The sequence below is a fragment of the Platalea leucorodia genome (assembly GCF_965183815.1).
Source record: "Platalea leucorodia genome assembly, chromosome: 8".
Lineage (NCBI taxonomy): Eukaryota > Metazoa > Chordata > Aves > Pelecaniformes > Threskiornithidae > Platalea > Platalea leucorodia.
This window is the reverse complement of record NC_138830.1, coordinates 11240388-11263073: the sequence shown is the minus strand read 5'-3', so window position 1 is coordinate 11263073 and position 22686 is coordinate 11240388. Positions and strand designations below refer to the sequence as shown.

Below are 22686 nucleotides of genomic sequence, written 5' to 3'. Positions count from 1 at the left end.
CCTTTGCCCCAGGCAAGCTCCCAGCCCCAAACTGGTAGCAACAGGGACTGCTGCCCTGGGGAGGGGGCACGTCATCCCCTTGCCCCCTCCCAACACTGCTGTCTGGCTGCCAGGGGCCTGCTAGCGCTGCCCCTCCCCACCCCAAATCCTGGGTGCCCCAAAGCTGCAGGAGCCAGGAGAGCCCGTGGGTTGCCTGGGCAACTGCAGCCAGGCACTGATGGGGAGCGGTCCAGGGGAGCGGTTGCCATGGAGACCAGAGGAGCACGATCGCCTTGGCAACGGTACTGTCCCCCCACCCCTTTCGGGGCTGTATCCTGAGGAGGTGCACCCCAGCCGGGGGTCTGCTGCCCACCACCCACTGGTGAGGGTACCCCCGGGCCGGCTCCCTGGGCGGGGAGGGAAGCGGCTGCCGGCGCCTCCCCCCGACTTCACGGCGCGAAGGAAGAGACGAGGCCGAGCTCGGCTCCTTGGCTTTATCACTCCACACACCACCGCAAGCCGCTCCTGCACCCGGTCCTGGCCGGGAGGCGGGCAGGAAAGCTGGGTGCAGTGGGGGCTGGAGGCACAGGCAGGCTCCAGGGCATCCCAGGGCTGTCCTGCCGCTCCAGGAGGAGAGCGGGGACCCTGTGGAGAGGGATGGAGGGACGCTGTCCCCCTCCCCAGGTGGCAGAGCAACTAGTGAAGGGGCGTACTTCATCCCTGCCAGCCCCCGGGTGCCCCTGGTCTGGGCAGTGGCTGTAGGCACACAGATTGAGGGGGAGGACAATGGTGGCACTGAGGTGTGCCACTGTGGTGGCTTGGGGGTCTCTGTCACCCCACTGTGCCCTCTGTGCCCTGCCACCTCTGGTCTTGACCCTGCCATCCTCCTCGTGGACGAAGCCACGCGCTGGAGAAGTCAAACAAGGGGAAAAGTCCCGGATGGCTTTGGGGGAGTCAGGGCTGGGAAAGGGGCACGGGTCAGACAGCCGGCAGCCAGAGGAACGCCCCGGCGTGGGGCAGGCAACTCGGCTCCTCGGCTCAGGCACCGAGTATGTTTCCCCCAAGCCTTCACGTCTGGGCGGGGGGTCCCTCTGGCAGACAAAGGGAGGATGAGGAGGCTATAACTCCCCCTCATCCCAAAAACAGACAGGAGGGGCACACCAGGACCCTTCCCTCCCAACAGGAATCCCTCAGCTGCACGCGAGGGGACAGCTGAGATTTCTGCAGGCTTTGGGCTTGGCTTGGTTCACGCTGCCCCTCCCTGGGCCCCACCACCCAGGGTGCTCTCAGGCCTGGTAGAGGGGCACCACACGGTCAATGGGCCCCCGGCAGATGGGGCAGAGGTGGGCAGGCAAGGCCTGGAAGCAGCGGAAGCAGCAGCAGATGTGGCCACAGCCCAAGAGGACACACTCGCGGGGCCGCGTCAGGCAGATCACGCAGGAGTCCTCGGTCCCCCCATCCCCAGCCTCCTCGCCGTCCGGCTCCTTGTCCTCAGGCTGCTGCTTGAGGCGGGCGCGGCGGTAGGCACGGCACAGGGCGTGCAGGAGGACGGCCAGGCCTGCCGCGGCACACAGCAGGGCCGCACCCTTCCAGAGCCCACTGGCCGACTCCAGCTCCGCCAGCACCGTCTGCCAGTCCCCCAGGCACAGGAAATACTCGCCCCCCCGGGCCGGCGGCTGGAGGTGCAGGGAGCCATCGGGGTGCAGGGCCAGCTCCCCGATGCCTGTCAGCCCGGCCCCCACCCGCAGCATCTCCTCCGTCTCCAGGATGCCCTTGGGCTTCTCCCCGCTCAAGTACTGGCCCAGCAGGTCGCGGAAGCCGTGGGCCGGCTGCTGGAACCGCTCGTACACCGTCTCCAGCGGCAGGCAGATGGCTCGGAGCGGACTCTCCACGTTCACCTGCGTCACCGCCTCGGTGTCTGGCGAGGCCAGCAAGAAGGGGACAGTGTAGACCTGCTCCGAGAGCACCCGCTCACTCTCAGTCCTGAAAGCAGAGAGCGCAGCGCTGGGATGTGGAGAACGCGGAGGAACTCCGAGCTCCTGGGGCTGAGCCAAGGGTAGGGACTAGAGCCTTTAACCGAGCCACTTTCTGCCTCTCAAGTGGCCCCAGAGGATGGGGGTCTGGACCCACCGGTGCAAGCCCAACCCTGCTGTCCCCTCCCATCGCTCACCAGCTCCGGGCCAAGCTGTTCCAGATCAGCCGATGCTCTTTCAGCAGCAGTTTCTGGATCACGCCCTGCAGCCCCTCATGGTAATGGCTGGTCAGCGCAGCCTTGGCTGGCAGCACTATGCCTAAGGACCAAGGGATGCATCACAGCTGAAGGAGGAGAGCCCAGCCCCTATCCCCAGTGTGGGGCCGCAGGGTCTCCTTACCTTCCAGGGCAACGTAAGGCAGGCATCTCCCATCAGCCGCAGACACCAGTGCTGGTAAATCGTCATCAACCTGGAGCTTTGGGGCCTCCTGGAAGAGCAGGGACTGAGTGTGAACATGGGCAGGGGCAGATGGGCTGGCAGGCAGAGGGCGGGTCATGCAGGGCTTTGTGGGGATCTCTGGCAGGATGTGACCTGCATGGTCCTGGGCATCGTGACATCAGTAGAGGACGCAGCAGGCTGCAGTCATCAGCAAGCTGCACCCAAATCAAAGGCTCTGGGCTGGGCAGTGTAGGGCACGGGGGAAGGGGCAGTGGGCAGGAGAGAGCATCTGAGGGACAGGGCTACCTGTATGCGTGCCACGACTCTGGCTTTCTTCCTGTACAGGTAGTAGAAGAGGCCGGAGAAGGCGAGGCTGGAGCCCAGACACAGCAGCTCCCCAGGCGTGATGGGTGGCGTGTCCATGGTGCCAGGCTCGGGCGGCACGCCTGCAAGGTGAGCGTGTTGGCCGCGGGACGGGGTCATGTCAGCCCAGGGGCAGGGATGTCCTAGCGCCCCTGTCCCCAGGGCAGGGACATCCCACTGCCCCTGTCCCCTGGGTGCTGCCGCCCTAGGGCCAAGCCTGCCCGCGGCCCTGGCTGGCAGTTCAGCTCCAGCACCCACAGGTGCCTGGCAGCCCCAGCCTGACACAGCTCCCCTTGCCCAGCTCCCCTTTGGGTCCAGAGGCACCCAAAATCTTGCCCTGCGCCCAGGATGGGGCCGAGGCCCAGCACCCGTGACCCAGCCCGGGCCCTGAACCCAGGGTCCCACCTAGGCCCGGCAGCCCCAGTCCAGGCCCAGCACCTCCAGTCCGGGCCCAGCACCCCCGATCTGGCCCAAACCCAGCACCCGGCTCGGACCCAGCCCCCCGGGCCCGGCCCGGCCCCGCCGCTGCCTCTTACGCCGGCCCGGCCCCGCTGCCCCCCGTGCCCCCCTAGGCCGGAGACGCCCAAGCCCGGACCCTGGCCCCGCCGCGCCGCCTGCTGGGAAATGGAGTGCGGCCTCCGCGGCGCGGCGGCGGGGCGAGCCGTGCCCGGAACTACGGCTCCCAGCGTCCCCTGCGCCGAACTACAGCTCCCGTCGGGCCTTGCGCCTGCCACCGACAGGACTACAACTCCCGGCGGCCTTTGCGAGCCCCCCCGGGGGCCGGTGGGGTCCCGGTGCAGAGGCGGGGGTGCACGGCGGGGGGAGCCCCGTACGGGGCTGGGGGCGCGGCGTGGGGAGAGGCCCCGGCCAGGGCAGGCCCCCGGTGCTCCGCGGAGGGGGCTCGGCCACGGCCTGGCCCCAGGGCAGGATGGGGTCACCCGTTCTGCACCCCCGCCCCGGGGGGCAAGGGGACCCCTCGGCTGGGCTTTGCACCGGGGGACACCCCCCCCGCTCCCGGGGCTGGGGTCTGTCCCAGCCCGGCTCCTGACCTCCCGCTCCCCCAGCCTCACCCAGAGCCGCCCTCGGTGTCCCCCAGCCACCCTGCTGGGTGCCAGCCGGCAGCACGGCCCCCCCACGCCGGTGGCTGAGGGGTGACCCCGTCCCCCCTGCCCTGCCTGGGGTGCCAGGGCTGAGGGCCAGCCCTGCGGCTGCCCTTCTCCTGCCCCGCGCCTCTGCTCCCCTCCCTCTGTCCCTCAAGACATCTCATCTCCCGCTCCTTTCCCTTGGTCCCTCGGGATGCCTCATGTCCCACTCCCATCCCTCGGGATGCCTCATCTCCCACACGTTCCCCCGGCTTTTGAGTCACCCCCCGCTCCAGATCCCACCTCTCCCCCGACCCCAACACCGCGAAGGACCCAGAGTCGCTGGACTAAGTGGAAACTGCTTTTAATCGTTAAATAAATTCAGCGACAGCCACCCACAGCTGAAGGCACCGGAGTCCCCGCTGCTGCCCGCTGGTCTCAGCAGAGGTGGATGGGGAAGCCAAGCCGGATTGAGAGGGGGCGAGGGAAGAGCGGAGCCGGGTGGCCCCCAGCCTCCGTCTCCAGCAGGTCGGGGGGCTCGGCTCTAGTGCTCTCCCTGGGACCCTTCTGACCTGCCCACCCCGGGGGGGACGCAGCGCTGGGGGGGCTGAGCTGTGCCCGTCTCTAGCACGTCAGGGTTGGGGGGGCAGAGCGGCGTTTTGGGGGTGCTACGGCTTTTCTGCCGGCCGTGCCCGGCCCCAGGCTGAGGATGGGGGCTGCGGTGGGTGCCCAGTTTGTGCTGGGGAGGGGGGCAGAGGTGGGGCAAGGCGGCGTGCGGTGTGTGCACAGGGGGGGACCGCGATGGAGAGTGACCCGGGGGGTGGCCCCGCTCTCTGCCCGTGGGCTAGCTCTGGCAGCCGGTGAGGGCTGGGGGTGGGGGCACAGCAAAGCATCGTCCCCTCTGTCCCCAACACCCTCCCCATCCCTACCACACCTCACAGTGCTTGCCGGGGTTCATGGGGGAGCCCAGGGGGCAGCCGAAATGTTCAACAAAGTCCCGGGAGTTGCTGAGGGTGCCGATGACGCGGTACTTGTCGGGGCTGTGGGGGTCGGTCACCAGCCCTTCGTGGGAGCTCTCGGGCGTCCGGACGGAGCACCACACCTGCCAGAGCAGGAGCAGCCTCAGGGATGGAGGACAGAGCCCCTCAGGTGGGATAGGGGGCTGTGGAGTGGCTCCGAGGGGCTGGGGAGGGATGGGGAACCCACCATGCTGCTGTGCCCTACCTGTGCGAAGCCCACGAAGAAGAGCTGGTGGTTGGTGAGCCCCAGGGCCGGCAGGCGCTTCTCCTCCCCATTCTTCTGCAGCCAGGACTTGTATGCCTGCAGGAGAGGCGCCCTGAAGCCCCGGGGAGGGACAGACAGGCACGGGGGTCCGCGTCCCCTTGGGACTGTGGCACTCACATTGTAGGCTGCCTTGAGCCCGCCGTTGTCGGCGATGTTCTCGCCCAGCGTCTGCCGGCCATTGACCTTCTCGCGGTGGACGGTGTAGCGGCCGTACTGCTCCGTCATGCACGCCGTCCGGTTCTTGAAGGCCTCCAGGGAGGAGTTCTGCCACCATGGCCGCAGGTTGCCCTCCTTGTCGTACTCCCGCCCTGCGGGACCGAGCCGTGGGTGGGGTGGGTCTGGGGGACACCGGCCCCCTGCAGACCCCCTGCTGCAGGGGGTCCCGAAGCAGGGTGGGGTGCAGTGGGGACAGCCCCAGGGGACACCGGGGGACCTGGCGCCTTGGGTCCATGCCCAGGGCAGATGGTGTCCCCCAGCCCCTGCTCCAGGCGGGCTCCGGCTAGGGCTCAGCTGTGTGCTTGGGTCCCATCCATCCCCCGGTGGATCCCTGCTGTCCCAAGCCAGATTTGTCACCCCACATTCCCCCATTGACCCCGTCTCGGCTCCGGGGCTGTGGTGAAGATGCAAAGCAGAGCGGATGTGAGAGGGACCCATCCCGTGCCCCACGGGGAGGAGGATGAGGAGGGGGCCGGGGCTGCAGACACCGTGTCCTCACCAAGCGGATGGAGCGAAAGCTGCACAGAGAAGCCGGGGGGAGGTATCAGCGGGTGCCACCTGGGGAGACAGGACGATAGAAGGGGGGGCGGCTGGGGGGGCATGAGCACGCATGATGCAATGGATGGCAAAGCGGGACCCCCGCGCGCCCATGGCACCCCCTCCCCACACCGAGGGCAGGGGCCGGGCGGGGGGCAGGGAGGTGATGGGGGTCAGGGCTGCGCTGCCCGCGGGCTCTCACCTTGGTCGTCAAACGCGTGGGTCAGCTCGTGCCCCATCACCACGCCGATGCCACCGAAATTAAGGGCTCTGTGGGGCCGTGGGAGAGAGCCAGGTAAGTGTGGGGGGATGATGCCATCAAAGCCTGCCCCCAGCCCGGGCACCCCCTCCACAGCCTGGGCACCCCGTCTGTGTCTGGGGCACCCTGCAAGACTCTGCTCCGGTTGGCACCCAGCTGGGAATGAGTCCTGTTGGGGACACTGGTGGCCCCACAGGGACTTTGCAGGTTGTCTTGTCTGTGGGATGTAAAGCCTTGAGGGACCCTCAAGTCCTCCCAGGGCTTTGCTTCGTGACTGTGGGGGGCTCTGTGGAGTGCTGGCCCTGATCCAGCCCGTGCCCCCGCATCCCCATGCCAGCTCACTTGGGGTGGTTGCGGGCGTAGAAGGGAGCCTGCAGGATGCCGGCGGGGAAGACGATCCCGTTCTTGGTGGGCAGGTAGTAGGCATTGACGGTCTGCGGGGTCATGCTCCACCTGGGGCAGAGAGGTGGGACAGGGGACAGGCAGGGATGCATCCCCTCTCCCCCCTCCAATGTGGCACCCTCCTGTGCCATCTCCCACCGCAGGTCCCCTGTGCTGCCCTGCCGGAGGCTGGCACCACCGCCGCGTGACCAAGGGACCCTGTCCCAGGGACAAGCCAGAGCCACTGCGGGTGACCCAAAATGCTGTGCCACCCCATGGAGGGACCTTCCCCCCAGTGAGCCAGTGCCACCCAGGCCGTGCTGGGGACAGTGCTGTGACACTGTGCCAGTGTCACATCCTCTGGGCCCCCCCCCTTACTGGTCGCGGTTGGGGGGTTTCCGGAGCTGGTCGGCCATCACTTTGGCAGAGAAGTTGTAGAAGTTCAGCATGTTCTGGAAGAAGGAGTCCTCCGAGACCTCGTACTGGTGAGGAAGAGGAGAAATGAGGAAGGGTCCACCAGGGACTGCTCCCCCCACCCTGTCTGGGATGTACTCAGTACCGGGGTGGCTCTGCATAACTCCCCATCCCAAACGGGTCCCCCAAATAGGGACATCGCCCCACCACGGGGCCCTGCAGGGCTTGGCGTGAGCAGGGACCAGGCCCCCTCCCTGTGAGCCAGGTGCCCCCCTACCCCATCATAGACGTCATCCAGCTCCTTGTTGTCCAGGATGAAGTCGGGGAAGCCGATCATGTCGTAGATGGCGTCCGCCTGTGTGGGGAGAGGCCCTGGCAGTGAGATGGGGTGGGGGGGCTTCCCGGGAGTGGGGGGTCTCCCACCCTCCGCCCTCCCCAGGGTCACCTTCTCCTTCGCAGCCTGCCTGGTCTTCTCGTCCATCCAGTCCAGCTGGTCCAGGGACACCTCGAATGCCGCCCGGATCTCACTGATCATCTCCTCAGCCTGGGGAGGGGAGGGAATGAAGGCCCCTCTGCCCTCCGCAGCCCCTTGGACAGGGACAGGGTGGGCAGGATGCGACCTCCCCAGGGCTGGGGGTCCCGTTTCCCTGCTCCCTGCCTTCCAGCCCTGGGGTTTGGGGGGGAAAGGGGGGTTCCCACGGATGGTGATGGGGAGGGGACAGGGGCAGAAGTATCCTCACGATGGCCTTGCTGTCCCGGTCGAAGGTGGCTTTGACGAAGAGGGAGCCCAGGGCGAAGCCCAGCGTGTCATCCGTGTTGGAAATGCAGGTTTGCCAGCGGGGCGTGCAGGACTGTGGGAGTGAGATGGGGCTCCGTGAGACCCCCAGCCCCCTCCCCTGCTCCTCTCCCTGCCCCTAGCCTGGCTCTGCCCCCTCCCCAGGGGGGAGATGCTCAGCAGCTAAACCCCCATCCCAAAAGATGGTCCCTGGGTTCCCTCTGCAGCATCCGGGGCTCAGCATTCCAAGGGCATCCCAAGGGCAGAGGTGGTCCTGGCTGCTTCCAGGCTGGGGGCCGAGGGGGCTGGTCCCAGGGCCCCCCGTTACCTTCCTGGTGCCATACAGTGTCTCCAGCAGCCTCTCCTGGGCTGTCTCAAAGCGCTGGTCCAGGCTGGAAGCTGTCTTCTGCACCAAGTTCCAGATCAAGTAGTTGTTCAGGATGCTGCAGGGGCAGAGAGATGCCACGGCTTGGCACAGGCATGGTCCATGGGGGATGCCCCAGCTGCCAGCGAGCCCAAAATGTGCCCCCACCATGGGGAAAACCCCAAACGGGGCATGGCGGGGGTTCACGGGTGCCTCACCTCCTGTCGGTGCTGTTGATGAGGTCAGAGACCTGCTGCAGGTAGGTGTCCCCGTACACCACCACGGGCTCTGTGTCGGCCAGCTCCAGCGGGGCCAGGGCGTAGGACAGGTAATCCAGCCAGTCAATGGCGGGGGCCAGGGCCTGGGGGGGGGGACACAGGGATGCGGCACCTGGGTGCTCGGCACGGCTCTGCCCCTCCCGTCTGTCACAGGAGGATCCCCTGGGGCAGGGGCTGTGTTACCCAGGAGGGTCCCAAGGTCCCTCAGCACCCCAAATCCCTGCTCTGACCCAAACCCTTCCCATGGCTCCCTGCTGCTCTCAATGCTGCAGAAGGAGGGGACCCCAGGACTCCCCATGCAGGGTGGCAGCTCGCCCCAAATCCTAATGACCAGGGGGATGAGCACCTCGCTCCAGCACCCAGCACATGTCCCACAATGGATGGGGCCGCCTGGGGTGTCCTGGGGGGGACAGCAGCGGGCATGGACCCCTCGGTGCCCCATTGGACAACCCCCCCCTTGCATCTCCAGAGGGTTTCCCCAGGCTGTGCCATGCTGTGCCCACCTGCAGCTCAGCGATGCTCATTTTGTGGTAGATCTTCTCGTCGTCCCGCCGCTCAGCCTGGGGCACGGTGATGTTGGCCAGCTGGGTTTCGAAGTCCAGCACCTGCTGCATCTGGAGGCGGGTGGGCTCCGGGGTGCCCCCCAGCAGCGTGCCCAGCTCCACCATGTAGTCCAGGTACGCTGCCAGGACCTGGCGGGACCCCAAGCCCCAGCTCAGTCCCGGCTGCAGCTCATCCCACCTCCCCGGGGGGTTCAGACCCGCTGCCTGGGCACCGTGCCTGGGCACTGTGCCACCTCAATGGGCAGGGTGCAGGTGCCGGGTGCGTCCCGGCGCTGCTTGCACCCCATTGCTGCGGGTTTCCCCTGATTGCTGCCGGCAGGGTGCCCGGTGCCCAGCCTCACCCTCTCGTTGGCAGTCTTGTTCAGGTAGTAATCCCGGGATGGGAGAAAAAGCCCCGACTGGTCTACCTGGGAGGAGAGACGGGCAGCATGGGCAGCCCAGTGCCCACCGGTGCCCCCTCGGTGCTTGCCAGCCCTCAGTGCCAAGGTGCCAACCTGGATGACGTTGCTGTTGGAGCTCTTGGAGTCTGCACCCACGTACACCGTGAAGAAGGGGGTTGCCCGGTATGTGCCCGACACCATCTTGAGGACCTCCATGAAGCTGGTCTGGTTCCAGGAGCCGGTGACATTCCACCCCCCGATCTGCTGGCAGACAGACCCGGCACCTCAAGGAGGGATAGGGTCTGTCCCCGAGGGCTGCCCCCTCCCCGGTTACACAAAGAGCTGAGCAGGAGATGTGCTAGGCTGAGCCCTGACAGTTCGGCTCACGTGTGGATGGCTGCCCACCTTGTCGATGAGCTCCATGAGGGGCTGGGAGCCCAGCTCCTCTATCCTCTGCTCCTTGAGGCAGGACAGGTAGTACCGCTGCGTCTTCCGCTCCGCCTCGCTGCTGGAGTTGAAGGTGGCGTTCTCTGCGGGAGGCTGCAGGTCAGTCCTGGGGACGCCTGTGCCCAGACGTCACCCCCCCAGTGCCCATGACCCCCCCTGGAGCCCACCTAGGAGATGCTTCATGATGGCCTGGTTCTGGTCCCAGATGCTGTTGAAGGTGCTCCACTTGGAGCGCCCATTGGGCAGTGGGTTCCTCTTGATCCAGCCCCCACATGAGTACTGGTAGAAGTCCTGGCACGGGTCCGTCTCCGCATCCAGGGCCTCCAGGATCTTGCTGGCCACCCGGACGCAGGCATCCGTCAGGCACGTGCTGTGAGAGGGATCTGGCAGGGAAGGCATGCCTGGGGCTGTGCGCGTGTGTGGGGGAAACCGAGGCACGGAGCGGGGCCAAACCCTGCCTGCACCCCGGGCACGCAGAGCACCCGGAGCAGGAGCCATGGGCTGACCCATCCCTCCCCATCCTGCCGTGTCCCCCCTGGGTGGGGGGATGCCACTGCCACCCCGGTGGGGCGCGGGGCCCCTCCCTACCTCTGTGGTACTGGATGGCCAGGGCGACGATGGCGACACCGAGCAGCAGGGCCAGGGAGATGGCGACGGCGCAGAGCACCAGCTCCAGCTGGCTGCGCGAGGCCAGGCGGCTCAGCAGCGGCCCCGGCCCCTTCCGAAACCCCACCTGGGCAGGAGCAGGACCTGCCATCGCACCGTGGGGGGACCAAACCTCACTGCTCCCTCTTCCCTCCCCTCCTGTGCCCTGGTGCCTGGCTCAGCTGCATGACGAGGAGGGGATCAGGGCATCCCTCTGGGGGTCCCCAGGGCACGAGCCCCGGCGAGCTGGCAGTGGGTGCTTGTGGCCCCCCCCCACCGCAAGGAAGGACGATGGCCCGGGCACACTCTTTGCCGCATTTTGGCTGCCTCCCAGCACATCCCTGGGGACAGCCAGGGCTGGCTTGGCTGTGGGCCCTGCTCCTGCTGCCCACCCGGCTGCGGGCAGGCTCCGGCTGAGGGTGAGGAGCGGGGCCAGGGAGGATGGAGAGGGGAAGGATGGAGGGGCCCGGGCAGACCTCACCTCCACGCTGTCGGGAGAGGCGCTGCCGTCCCCCGTTGGCTCTGGCCCCTCGTCATCCTGCAGCGTGGCACGCTTGTAGTCAGGCATCTGCCGAGGGAGGGAGCGGGCTGGGATGGGGGTGTGGGGGTGGCTGCTCCCCGCCCCACCATCCCTTCCGGATCTTACGGTGAGGACCGGTGCCCACTCCGTGGCTGCACGGGGGGAACGGGGCAGCCCCTGACCCCCCTCGGTACACCAGGGCCTCCCCCAGGGGCTGTCCCCAGCCCCGGGTGGCCCCGGGGAGCACGGGGAGAGATGCTGGTGGGGGGCTCGGGGGCTCGCTCCAGAGCATTCCTCCACGTCGCCATGGCAGCCGTGGCATCAGCCCTGCCGACAGGTGCCACATCGCCACGGAGACGTGGTCCCTGTTGCCAAGCAACCATTGGCTAGTGCTGCTGCCTTGCCCCTCCTCCCCCGCCTGGAACTTTCCATGCAGATGTGCACCGGTCCGAAACATCTGGAAGCGCCTCCCACCCCATCCTGGCCTCAGGGGTGCCCGGGGTGCAGGGCCGAGCCCGTGCAGGCAGAGCGTGAGGGGAGAGGGGGCACTACAGGGGGTGCCAGCCGGCAGGGCAGGACCCCCTCACTCCCGGCCTTACGGGGCAGCCCAGCAGGGGCTGCTTGCACCGACCCAGCCGTGAGGGCTGCCGAGGACTCAGCCAAGAGGGAGGTGGTGGAGCTGAGCCAGCAGCTTTGGGGGAGGTGGCGGGGGGATGAGCTGGAAGAAAAAGCTGGAGGCTTTGGTGGAAGAGAATCAGCAATGCTGCTGGTCACGAGCCATCCTTAGGCTTCAGAGTTAACGCCTGGGTGGGTTGCTGCTCACCCTCCCATCTGTGCTGCAGACTAAGGTGGATGCCCCAGGGCTGCCTGCAGGGCCGGTGTCGGGAGCCGGGGCGGGAAGGATGATGGGCAGGGGGTGAAGCAGAGCAAGTGCCCTGTGCCCAGCTCTGCCCACTGCCACACCGCCGGCACAGGGAGGGGGCTTCGCCTAGGGCTGCAGCAGCGGGAGGGTGCAAGGCTGGGATCGACGGTTGGCAGGAGCCCCCCGCCAGGGCGGGTTCCTGGGAGCCGCAGGCATTAGGAGGGACGGCTCGGCATCCTGTGGGAACTCAGCCAGGCACCCCCACCGCCTTGGCTCCTCCAACACTCTCCTCTCCCCTCCTGGGTGGTCCTCGTCCTCCTGGGCACGAGCCAGCATCACCCCCTCCCCAGTACCTCCTGGCACCCTTAAGGCAGGAGCAGGACCTGGTCCTGGGGCTCCTCCTGCCCTCTCCATGGGGCTGAGACCCACAGGGTCAGGGCCCCCTGCTCCCTTCAGGGGTGCTGCCTTGGGAGGCACCCTATGAGCAGCATCACTGTACCCCAGGTGGGCTTCATACCTCGGCAGAGAAGGGTCTGTGGGGCCACCTCCGAACTGCCCCAGCTCCATTTGCCCGACCCCAGGCAGGGGTCTGGATGTGCCCTTCCTCCCCCTTCTTCCCCCCGCCGTGGGGGACGGGGACCCTCCAGCCACGCAGCTCTCCCAGCCCCACGCAGCCCCCTGCGTCCCCCGGCCATCCCCCCTCCACGGGCTCCCCCAGCCCCTCCATCCCTTCCTCCTGCGGGGTCCCGCAGCCTCCCCAGCCCTTCCAGCTCCTTGAGCCCTCCAGCCCCCGGGCTCTCCTCTGCCCCGGCCCCCTCCTGTACCCCTCTCCGTCCCCTCTGCCCCCCCGGAGCCGCTGCCCCCCGTCCCCCCGCTCCTCCTGCCCCGCTCCCCGCCCTGCCCCGCCGCCATCCCCGGCCCGGTCCGCGCCGCTGCCCCGGCCACTCACGGCGTGTCCGAGCTCCTGGAGGGCCACGTTCATCCTGGCCATCCCGGGCCGCCTCCCGCCTAGCTCCGCTCCCCGCCCGGGCCGCGCCGGGCCCCCGCCGCCGCCGCCGCAGCGCCGCCTGCCTCTGCCGCCGCCATGGCCCGCACCGGCCGCCGCGCCGCCGCCGGGACCGGGACCGGGACAGGGACCGGGCAGGGATGGGGCAGCAGCGGAGGGATGGAGCCGCGGGGGCTGGTACCGGCTGGGCGCCGCCCGTAGGCAACGGGGCGGGGGCGGCGGGGGCCGGCGCCTCGGGGGTGGCTGGAGCGGGGGCACCGGTGCCCAGCCCGGTCGCACCGCTCCGCTCCACCCGGCCCGGCCCCGCCGCCAAGGTGACCGCCGTGCGTGCGGGAGGAGCCCCGCACCGGCACCGCCACCCGCACCGGTGTCTGCACTGGCACCGCCACCCGCACCCCCACTGGCACCCGCACCGGCACAGGGAGCAGCACCCGGGCTCGCACCCATGCGCCCGCAATGGGCACCGGCACGCTGACACACGTACCGGCACGCGGGGAGGCACGCTGGCACTGCGCAACACCGGGTACCGGCACCGGTAGCGGGGTGGCAGTGGTGCACAGCTGCAGCAGCACACCCTGCTCTGGTACCCGGGTGTGCACCCCAACGCACCAGTGCAATCCCAGGATGCACACACACACTGACTGACACCGGCACCCCGAGGTCACCCGCAGGCCCGTGCCACCACACACGGTGTGACACAGTCGCACGCACACAGGCGTGCACAGCCATGGCCGTCGCCGCGGTGGCGAGCAAGGGGGAGGCCGTGGCTACGCACGCAGCCTCACACCCCGCCTCGACACCTCCCAACGCTGTGCCACCGCCTGCCTGGGGCAGGGTGTCACCGCAGGTCACCCGCCTGGTGCCCGGGGTGCTGCCAGGGGGGCAGCAGCCTGTGGGAGTGTCAGGGCGCAGGCACACGGGTGGGGTCCCGCCTACCCTCCGGGGTGCAGGGCACAGAGCGGCTGGGTGGGTGCCCGGGTGTGCGCAGCAGCGGTGCCTCGAGAAACATCAGTGGGGGGACGCCTGGCACTGCAGCCACTGCCAGGGCAGGGTAAGGTGCCCCCCGGGGTCCCCGGTGGGGTGGGGGAGGCAGTGCCACCCGCCTGAACCGCGGGTCCGGGGGCACGGGGCAGCACGCGTGTGCAGGGGGTGTGTGTGTGACACGGGTGGAGGGGCACAGGGGTGCCCACGGGAGTCCCCGGCGTGTCGGGCCACTGCCGAGCCCGCCAGCCCCGGGCAATGCCGCCTCACTCGGGTGGCACCGGTGCCCCGTGCCAGGCTGGCGGAGCTCCGGGTCCCCGACCCCGTCCCCGGCTGTCCCGGGCCGGGCCGGGCCGGGCCTGGACGCCCCCGCTCCCGCCGCTGCCGATGGCGCTGCCGGTGCCCGGCGCTGCGCAGCGCCGCGACACGTGGGGCCGCCCCGCCCCTCGCCCCGCCCCTGTCCCCGCCCCCGGCGCGCGGCGGTGTCGTCACGGCGGCGCCGGGCGGCGATTGGCGGCGGGGGGTTGCGGCGCGCAGGCGCGGAGCGGCGGGTGCGCGGCGGAGCGGCCATGGAGGCGGGCGGCGGCGGCGGGCAGAGCCGGGTGCAGGGCGGCCCCGGGTCGGGCGGCGACGAGAAGCCCACGCCGCCCTGGGGACGGGACCGCCGGGAGCCGCCCGCGGGGCCCGAGAAGGAGCAGGAGCTGGTGAGCGCCGCCGCCGCGGGCCGCAGCTGAGTCACGGCCCAGCCGGGCTCGCGTCACCGGCGGGGCGGGACGTCATCCCACGTCATGAGGGTGGCCGGCACCCCTCCGGGGGCGTCTGTGGCGTCGCCGAGGCTCCCTCCGGCGGGGGCACTTGACGTCACCGGCGCGAGGGGGGTCCCTCCGGAGGGGAGCCGTGACGTCACTGAGGCGAGGGGCTCCCTCCGAAGGGAGGCCGTGACGTCTTGGGGGTACCCGCGTGACAGAGCTGAAGGCTCCCTGCCCTAGGGGGGGTGCGTGTGCGCGGTGGGGCGGGGGGGCCTTCGGGGTCTGACGTCGCTGGAGTGGGGTGAGGAGAGCCGTGATGTAATCAGTGGGGACTGCGGAGGGGTCCCCTCTTTGCCCGGCGCGGGGGTGGCCTTGGCGCCGGGGGTCCCCACGGGCTGTGGGGTGCTGCCCCTGGGTGGAGGGGCCGCTGTCAGCGGGATGCCCCCGTGGGGCTGTGCCCCGCCGGGCCCCTTGCCGTGCAGCACCGGGCGATGGAGGCGCCGCTCACCCCGGGAAGGGGTGGTCCCTTTGGGGGGGATCCCCGGTAACGACAACGTTGACCCCCCAGCAGCACTGGGGTGGGATGGCGCCCTGGGGGGGTGTCACTGTGTCCTGGTCCCCCTGCGGCTTGGGGTGACACCCCCACCCCTGCCACACTGGGGGTGTCCATGCTGGGCACCATTAACTCCACTTTCTCCTGTGCATTTCGGCAGTCCGAGGAGGACAAGCAGCTGCAGGATGAGCTGGAGATGCTGGTGGAGCGCCTGGGGGTAAGTCTGTGCCGTGCCTCGGCAAGGAGCTGCGGAGCCGGGAGCCTTGGCCAGGACTTGAGTCCGTCAGTCCCTCGCTTGTGGTTGTTCTTTGTGAAGTGGAGGCGGGGGGGGTTCATCTTGAGCAGGGCCCCTCGTCTGCTGTGGTCTGTCCCCCAGCCTTGCTGTCTGTCTGACTGGTGCCCGGGGGACCTCTGCCTCCCTCTGCTCTGAGCCATGGCTGTGTTTGAGGAGGGCTGTCGGGGTGGTGGTGCAGGAACCAGCTCCCTGCTCCCTGACAGGCAGCTTCCCTCTGCAGGAGAAAGATACATCCCTCTACCGCCCAGCCCTGGAGGAGCTGCGGAGGCAGATCCGCTCTTCCACCACCTCCATGACCTCCGTTCCCAAACCCCTCAAGTTCCTACGGCCGCATTACGGCAAGCTGAAGGAGATCTATGAGAACATGGCTCCAGGAGAGAACAAGGTAAAGGCTCTTGGCTCCACCATTCCACCTGGCTGGGGGATGGTGCTGGTGCAGGTGATCACAGAGCCATCCAGACCCTGTGGTGCAACATCAGCCTCTGTGACTTGCTCCGGTGGATTATAACTTGCCAGGGCTGTGCCTTTGCCGGCTTGTGGGTGCAGGGAGAGCGTTGTGTCCCTGGCTGCCTCTGCTTCCCTGTGCCCGGCGTGTGTCTGGACCTCCGTACTCTTTCCACAGCGCTTTGCGGCAGACATAATTTCTGTTCTGGCCATGACCATGAGTGGGGAGCGCGAGTGTCTGAAGTACCGGCTGGTGGGCTCCCAGGAGGAGCTGGCGTCTTGGGGGCATGAATACGTCAGGTAAGCCTGGGTGGGAGCAGGGCTGGGGGAAGGACAAGGGCTCAGGGGGATTTCCCTGACCACTTTGACTCTAGCCTGCCTGGGAGGTGTCCCAACTTGCTGGGCTTCTCCTGTCACATCTGCACACGTGTCACCTCATCCTCTCTCCACAGTGGTTTGCTAACTGCAGAGATCTTGCTGCCGTGGCCTCTGTAATCTCTGCTCTTAACCCTATTCCTCCCCTGGGCTTGTCCCCCACAAGCTCTCACAGGAATGTGGAGCCCCCGTAAACAATACGCAGCCCCAGCTAACTGGTAGCAGCTGCTCCCCATCTCTGGGGCTGGGTGAAGCTGGTTTCTGTGGCGGTGACGTCCCTTTGTCCTTGCAGGCACCTGGCAGGGGAGGTGGCCAAGGAGTGGCAGGAGATTGATGAGGCTGACAAGGCTCAGAGGGACACGCTCCTCACACTGGTCAAGGAGATCGTCCCCTACAACATGGCCCACAATGCAGAGCACGAGGCCTGTGACCTGCTCATGGAGATCGAGCAGATGGACATGCTGGAGAAGTACATCGATGACAACGCCTACTCCAAAGTGTGCCTCTATCTGACCAGGTGAGGGACCTCAGCAGTCTCAGGCACTGGAGGGCGCCTGGTCCCTGGTGGTCCGAGGTTGCCTGACGCGGTCATCGCCCTCATGCCTGTCTCCTCCTCAAAGCTGCGTAAGCTACGTCCCAGAGCCTGAGAACTCAGCTCTCCTGCGCTGTGCCCTGGGCATCTTCCGCAAGTTCAGCCGCTACCCTGAAGCCCTCCGCCTGGCTCTGATGCTCAATGACATGGAGCTGGTGGAGGACATCTTCACTTCCTGCAAAGATGTGTAAGTGGAGACTCATTTCCCACCCTCTGGGGCCTTCGCCCATTGTGGTGGGGTGTGGCTCCCTGTCTGGGCAAGAGCTGGGTTGGATCCTGCCACTGCCGGAGGTGTCTGGGGCTTTGGACTGAGACTCTTGCCCCTGAAATCAAGATGGGCCAGAGCGGGTCGTCTCTGGGCTGCTCTTGTGTGCCTCTAGAGCAGGGCAGGCTGGCTCACCGTTTGGTGAGCCTGTGTTTGTGCTGGGGCTGGCTGGGGTCTGGGCACTTGTGAAACCTCTTCTCTCTGCGCAGAGTTGTCCAGAAGCAGATGGCCTTTATGCTGGGCCGCCATGGGGTCTTCCTGGAGCTGAACGAGGATGTGGAGGAATACGAGGACCTGACCGAGATCATGTCCAACGTCCAGCTCAACAGCAACTTCCTGGCCTTGGCCAGAGAAGTGAGTGTCTCAGCTGGGAAAAGAGCCCTGGGCTGCCTCCAGCTGTGGCTGCCCTGGCTGCCAGGCTCTGTGGCAAGATCTAGGAAGACATCGTTCACCCCTATGAGCTTGGCCAGGCACCACCTGGAGAGGTTGCCCTTGTAGGGCAGCTGCCCTGGGGTGTGCTGGCTGGGTGGTAACCCCCTTCTCCCTTGTCTCTGCAGCTGGACATCATGGAGCCCAAAGTGCCGGATGATATTTACAAAACCCACCTGGAAAATAACCGTAAGGGCTGCTCTTGTGGCCTTTGTCTTTTCTCCTGTGGGGAGCTCCTGGGGCTGGAAGGCACCTCTGGGCCAGCGCAGTCAGCTGTGTGTCCTGAGGCAGGCCGATGGCTTGCCTGCGGTCTCTGACCTGGCGTGGAGCAGACCCAGCTGCCTGCCATGGATTTGGGCTCCTCCTACCTGCTGGTGGTGGGACAGGTCCTCATCTGCCCGTGGCGTGGGACAGCTGTGCGGTGGAAGGCTGGCAGGGCTTCTCTTGCTGCCCAGCTCATCCTGACATCATTCCCCAGGGTTCGGGGGGAGCGGTTCCCAAGTGGACTCAGCCCGGATGAATTTGGCCTCCTCCTTTGTGAACGGCTTTGTGAATGCTGCGTTCGGACAGGACAAGCTGCTGACAGACGATGGCAATAAATGGTTGTACAAGAACAAGGACCATGGTGAGGGAGCTGGCTGGGCAGGGGCTGGAGGTGCCCTTAGGGTTGGGGTCGCTACCCTGACCCTTTTGGGGGCCTGCTGAAAGCAGGGGCTACAGGGCACAGCTGCTGCTGGGCTGCCCCATGTCCCTGGCCACCACCTGCCCCAGGTAGGGCACGTCAATTCAGGGTTGATGTGAGCTCTTCTCCCCTGGAACCACAGGGATGCTGAGTGCTGCAGCCTCGCTGGGCACGATACTGCTGTGGGACGTGGACGGGGGGCTCACGCAGATCGACAAGTACCTATACTCCTCGGAGGATTACATCAAGGTCGGTGGCACCGATCCCAGCGACAGGCTCTACGGCTGCGTGAGGCAGCCCTGCTGTGGGCTGGGTGTGCGGCTGGCTCGGGGAATGGTTAACTTTGCCTTGCTCCGTTGTGCGGCTCAGCTGCTGCCTGGAGAGGGGTGGATGCCCTGTGTCCCAGGGTTTTGAGTGGCTCACAGCAAGGTGGGGAGCTCTTGGGGACTGCCTGAGGCACCTTTGGGTTCCCCTTGTCACAGAGCTACGAGCTTTGGACTGCTCAGCTGGATCCAGAGTGGCGTTGCTCACTTGGTACCAACTTGCCCATCCCGGGGAGTGGGTGTAACGTGTGGGGTGATATTAGTCACTGGCTGGCAGGGAGCTTTTGTGTGTTGGCGGCTGGTGCATGACGGTGCTTCTGCCTTGCAGTCGGGAGCCCTCCTGGCCTGTGGCATTGTCAACTCAGGGGTGAGGAACGAGTGTGACCCTGCCCTGGCCCTCCTGTCCGACTACGTCCTTCACAACAGCAACACCATGAGGATCGGAGCCATTTTTGGGTAAGGGCCTGGCCCCAGCCTTCCCGCACTGTGCAGGGTGGTGCAGCTCCCCCCTCACGCTCCCCTGGATTCTCCGCAGGCTGGGACTGGCGTATGCAGGCTCCAACCGTGAGGACGTCCTGACTTTGCTGCTACCAGTGATGGGAGACTCCAAGTCCAGCATGGAGGTAGGGAGCGAGGCAGGGTTCACCTGGGGTTCCTGCTTCCCCACCCAGTCCCCAGCAGCTCCTGGGAATACAGGGGCCGTCCTGCAGCCGGTTTGGGCTCCAAGAGCAAGGCTACATGTCCCTGCTCCATGCTGTGCTGTGCCAGAACAGCACGACCCTATTTTCCCCATCTAAGCTGCTCGTGCAACGCGACTGCAGCAGATGTGGGAGGGTAGGAAGCCATCAAGTCTCCCAGTAGCCCAAATCTTTGCGCAAAGCGGGGACCAAGGGTACCCAGTGCTCTTTCAGGCTGGGCAGCCGTCAGGCTGGGCAGACCCGGCCCTGAGCCGTGGATCAGCTCGCTCTGCACTTTCGCCATGTACAATGTGTCTCCTTCCCTCCTTCACCAGGTGGCTGGCGTGACAGCCCTGGCCTGCGGGATGATATCGGTGGGTTCCTGCAATGGAGATGTCACCTCAACCATCCTCCAGACCATCATGGAGAAATCGGAGACAGAGCTGAAGGACACATATGCCCGGTGGCTGCCGCTCGGCCTGGGCTTGAACCACTTGGGTAAGGCTGGGCAGTGCCAGTGGCTCATGGATTGGAGGATGGGCTGAGAGCATCCCTCCACCGCTGTCCTCTAACCACTGCGCCTTCCTCGGCAGGGAAGGGAGAGGCGATTGAGGCCATCTTGGCAGCACTGGAGGTGGTGTCAGAGCCGTTCCGCAGCTTTGCCAACACACTGGTGGACATCTGTGCCTATGCGGGTGAGTTGGGCTGATCGAGGTGAGGGAAGCAGGAGCGGGTCCCAGGCCCTCCGCCTGCTGATCCTGGCCCTCTGCTCTGCCCCCAGGCTCGGGGAATGTCCTGAAGGTGCAACAGCTCCTGCACATCTGCAGTGAGCACTTTGACTCCAAGGAGAAAGAGGAAGACAAGGACAAAAAGGACAAGAAAGAGAAGGAGAAGAAAGAGAGCTCAGCTGACATGGGGGCTCACCAGGTGGGGAAATGTGGGCTGAGACCTGTGCCCTGAGGCAGGAGCTGGCTTTGGGAGGATCCCCAAGGCCCTTGTGGGATCAGAGCTGGAGCAGAACAGCCCCCAGCAGCATCCCCTGCTCTCCCTGTCCCCCTGGGCTCAGCCTGGGCGCAGGGGCTGTGAGAACTTGGGTTTTGGGCTGGGTGCTCCTCGTCTGATGCTCAGTGCCGGTGTCCCCACAGGGCGTAGCAGTGTTGGGGATTGCGCTCATTGCCATGGGTGAAGAGATCGGTGCTGAGATGGCCCTGCGCACGTTTGGCCATCTGGTGAGTGAGGCCGGGGGGACAGCACAGAGCCGGGAAGGGACCTGGGAGTAGAGACTGGGTCTTGCCTCTGTAAACCTTGCTGCCCTTGGTAAGCTGGGTCTAACACCCACCTCCCCTCCGTGCAGCTGCGGTACGGGGAGCCCACCCTGCGCCGTGCTGTGCCCCTGGCGCTGGCCCTTATCTCGGTCTCCAACCCCCGGCTCAACATCCTCGACACCCTCAGCAAGTTCTCTCACGACGCTGACCCCGAGGTCTCCTACAACTCCATCTTTGCCATGGGCATGGTGGGCAGCGGTAAGCCTGGGGGACAGCCTGGTTTGGGGCTCGTGCGGGCGGAAGGTGGGAGACCCGAGCCGTGTACCCTACTCTCTGCCTGCACCCCCTCTTCCTCAGGTACTAACAACGCCCGGCTGGCAGCGATGCTGCGGCAGCTCGCCCAGTACCACGCCAAGGACCCCAACAACCTCTTCATGGTGCGGTTAGCCCAGGTGAGGTGATGATCCTGCACTCGCTGCTCGTGGCAGGGAAGGGGCAGGTTGGGGGTCCCTGTGGTGTTGTGGGGGTGTCACCCTCCTGCCGGGCAGGGCTGGGGGTCCCAGGCGTTACCCCACTGCTCTCTCACGTGCTTTCTTTGCCACGCCAGGGCCTGACCCACCTGGGCAAGGGGACGCTCACCCTGTGCCCCTATCACAGTGATCGCCAGCTCATGAGCCAGGTGGCCGTGGCCGGGCTGCTGACCGTCCTTGTGTCCTTCCTGGATGTGCGCAACAGTGAGTACTGTGGGCTCGGCCCCCCGGGCACCCCCCTGCCCCGCAGGGTGGGCATCGCTCAGCCCCTTTACTTCTGTCTCCCCCCAGTTATCCTGGGCAAGTCCCACTACGTCCTCTATGGCCTCGTTGCTGCCATGCAGCCCCGCATGCTGGTCACCTTCGACGAGGAGCTGCGACCTCTGCCCGTGTCGGTTCGGGTGGGACAGGTAAGGGGCAGCTGGGGATGGGGTGCCCCGACATCCCTGTGTGTCCCCGGCATTTACCTCGCTCTTCTCCCACAGGCCGTGGACGTGGTGGGCCAGGCAGGCAAGCCAAAAACCATCACTGGCTTCCAGACGCACACGACGCCGGTGCTGCTGGCGCATGGAGAACGGGCAGAGCTGGCCACAGAGGAGCACGTGCCCGTGACGCCCATCCTGGAGGGATTTGTTATCCTACGCAAGAACCCCAACTATGACGTTTGAGCCAAGGGGGGCCTGGGGGGAGGGTGGGTAGGTGGTTTGGGAGGGGAGGAAACAAAAAACCTAGTTTGTTTGTTTTTTTGTTACCGAGAGTCAAGAAAATAAACTATGCGGAGACTCCAGTGCTGCCGTACGCTCCTTGTGCCGGGGGTGTGGGCTGGGCGCTGAGCCCCTCAAGGCTGCCCGCTGCCCCCTGGGGCCGGGCACGGCGCAGGCCCCGAGAAGCAGGGGGTGAACACGGAGCTGTCGGGTACCACGGGTGCTCCCGCTCCTCCCCACCCTGTGTCTGGCCGCGGCAGCATGTGCCGGCAGTGTGTGACTCCCTTCCCTGGGGGGGCTCAGGAGGGGACTCCCGGGTTCAGCCTCAGAGCCGGGATCAGGGTTAAAATCGGTCTTGGGGCGGGGTGGAAGTTACGGGGGAGGTAATTTTAGGAAAGAGAAGAAAACCCTGTCCCTTTTCCAAAAGGGGAAGGGTCAATGCCTGGCCCTGTCCCCCTGGGAGGCCGGGTCTGGGGCAGCTGAGTCCCAGGGGGAGTGGGCTGGATGCAGGGTAGGGGCAAGGTGCCGTGTCCTGTGGGGTGCTGGGTGGGGGCCGTGTCCCCCGTGGGTGCGAGGTGCTGGGTGGGTCCTGGGTAGGTGCAGCAGCTGGAGGGGCGTGAGGCCTGGGTGAATGCAGGTGGTCGTGGGTGCAGGTCCCGGGTGGGCGCCGGTCCTGGGGGGGTCCCGGTGCAGGTGGGTGCGGGTCTTGGGTGGTGCCGTGTGGGTGCCGACGCTGGATGGATCCTGGGTGGGTGCGGGTCGGAGTCGTGCCGGTGCTGGGTGGGTGCTGGTCCCAGGGGGTGCTGGTGCAGGCAGGTGCAGGTGCTGGGTGGGTGCTGGTCCCAGGGGGTGCTGGTGCAGGCAGGTGCAGGTCTTGGGTGGGTGCTGATGCTGGATGGATCCTGGGTGGGTGCGGGTCAGCGGCGTCCTGGTGCTGGGTGGGTGCAGGTCTTGCGTGGGTGCTGGTCCCGGGGGGTTGCAGGTCCCGGGGGGTTGCAGGCCCCGGGCCGTGCCGGTTCCGGGGGGTTGCGTGTCCCGAGGGGGTGCCGGTCCGGG

At 66.9% G+C, this 22686-nt stretch overlaps 3 protein-coding genes across 8 annotated transcripts; 1 reads left to right on the top strand and 2 right to left on the bottom strand.

Annotated features, from left to right (window-relative positions):
- Positions 1-467: 467 nt before the first annotated feature.
- On the bottom strand, positions 468-3394 carry LOC309594332 (mitochondrial ubiquitin ligase activator of nfkb 1-A-like). 5 transcript variants are annotated; one of them, XM_082319961.1, is made up of 5 exons: positions 3349-3394; positions 2697-2836; positions 2352-2439; positions 2150-2270; positions 468-1962 (listed from the first exon to the last, which is right to left on the bottom strand). In XM_082319961.1, the coding sequence occupies exons 2-5, from the start codon at positions 2811-2813 to the stop codon at positions 1266-1268; spliced, it is 1023 nt and encodes a 340-aa protein (XP_082176087.1). In that variant the 5' UTR covers positions 2814-2836; positions 3349-3394; the 3' UTR covers positions 468-1265. The 5 variants fall into 5 exon arrangements, with proteins under 5 accessions (XP_082176087.1, XP_082176085.1, XP_082176088.1 ...); XM_082319959.1 differs by having other exon boundaries at positions 3290-3354; XM_082319962.1 differs by lacking the exon at positions 3349-3394 and adding an exon at positions 3248-3280.
- Positions 3395-4760: 1366 nt separating this feature from the next.
- ECE2 (endothelin converting enzyme 2) lies at positions 4761-12751 on the bottom strand (the record flags this gene model as incomplete). The annotated part of the gene is made up of 19 exons (XM_082319145.1): positions 4761-4937; positions 5060-5155; positions 5237-5427; positions 6075-6142; positions 6474-6584; positions 6891-6994; positions 7204-7281; positions 7372-7470; positions 7667-7777; positions 8030-8144; positions 8284-8426; positions 8847-9035; positions 9248-9313; positions 9401-9547; positions 9692-9816; positions 9901-10116; positions 10322-10466; positions 10860-10946; positions 12710-12751. The coding sequence occupies 19 exons, from the start codon at positions 12749-12751 to the stop codon at positions 4761-4763; spliced, it is 2310 nt and encodes a 769-aa protein (XP_082175271.1).
- A 1541-nt stretch (positions 12752-14292) lies between these two features.
- Positions 14293-21609, top strand: PSMD2 (proteasome 26S subunit ubiquitin receptor, non-ATPase 2). 2 transcript variants are annotated; one of them, XM_082319121.1, is made up of 21 exons: positions 14293-14451; positions 15210-15266; positions 15565-15729; positions 15967-16088; positions 16456-16680; positions 16784-16942; positions 17230-17374; positions 17578-17638; positions 17928-18074; positions 18274-18380; positions 18783-18910; positions 18990-19077; positions 19467-19629; positions 19725-19826; positions 19913-20058; positions 20277-20360; positions 20486-20654; positions 20754-20848; positions 21004-21130; positions 21218-21336; positions 21412-21609. In XM_082319121.1, exons 1-21 carry the CDS (start codon positions 14317-14319, stop codon positions 21592-21594), a joined length of 2727 nt encoding a protein of 908 aa, XP_082175247.1. In that variant the 5' UTR covers positions 14293-14316; the 3' UTR covers positions 21595-21609. The 2 variants fall into 2 exon arrangements, with proteins under 2 accessions (XP_082175247.1, XP_082175248.1); XM_082319122.1 differs by lacking the exon at positions 14293-14451 and adding an exon at positions 14513-14741.
- The last annotated feature ends 1077 nt before the right edge of the window (positions 21610-22686 follow it).

Coding starts and splice junctions, on each gene's coding strand:
- LOC309594332 (XM_082319958.1), bottom strand. CDS start 2,873: ATGACCCCGTCCCGCGGCCAACACGCTCACCTTGCAGGCGTGCCGCCC. Junction 2,271..2,351: donor GCCTTACGTTGCCCTGGAAG/GTAAGGAGACCC, acceptor CTTGGTCCTTAG/GCATAGTGCTGCCAGCCAAG. Junction 1,963..2,149: donor AACAGCTTGGCCCGGAGCTG/GTGAGCGATGGG, acceptor CTCTGCTTTCAG/GACTGAGAGTGAGCGGGTGC.
- PSMD2 (XM_082319121.1), top strand. CDS start 14,317: ATGGAGGCGGGCGGCGGCGGCGGGCAGAGCCGGGTGCAGGGCGGCCCC. Junction 20,361..20,485: donor TGCGCACGTTTGGCCATCTG/GTGAGTGAGGCC, acceptor CCCTCCGTGCAG/CTGCGGTACGGGGAGCCCAC. Junction 20,655..20,753: donor CATGGGCATGGTGGGCAGCG/GTAAGCCTGGGG, acceptor CCTCTTCCTCAG/GTACTAACAACGCCCGGCTG.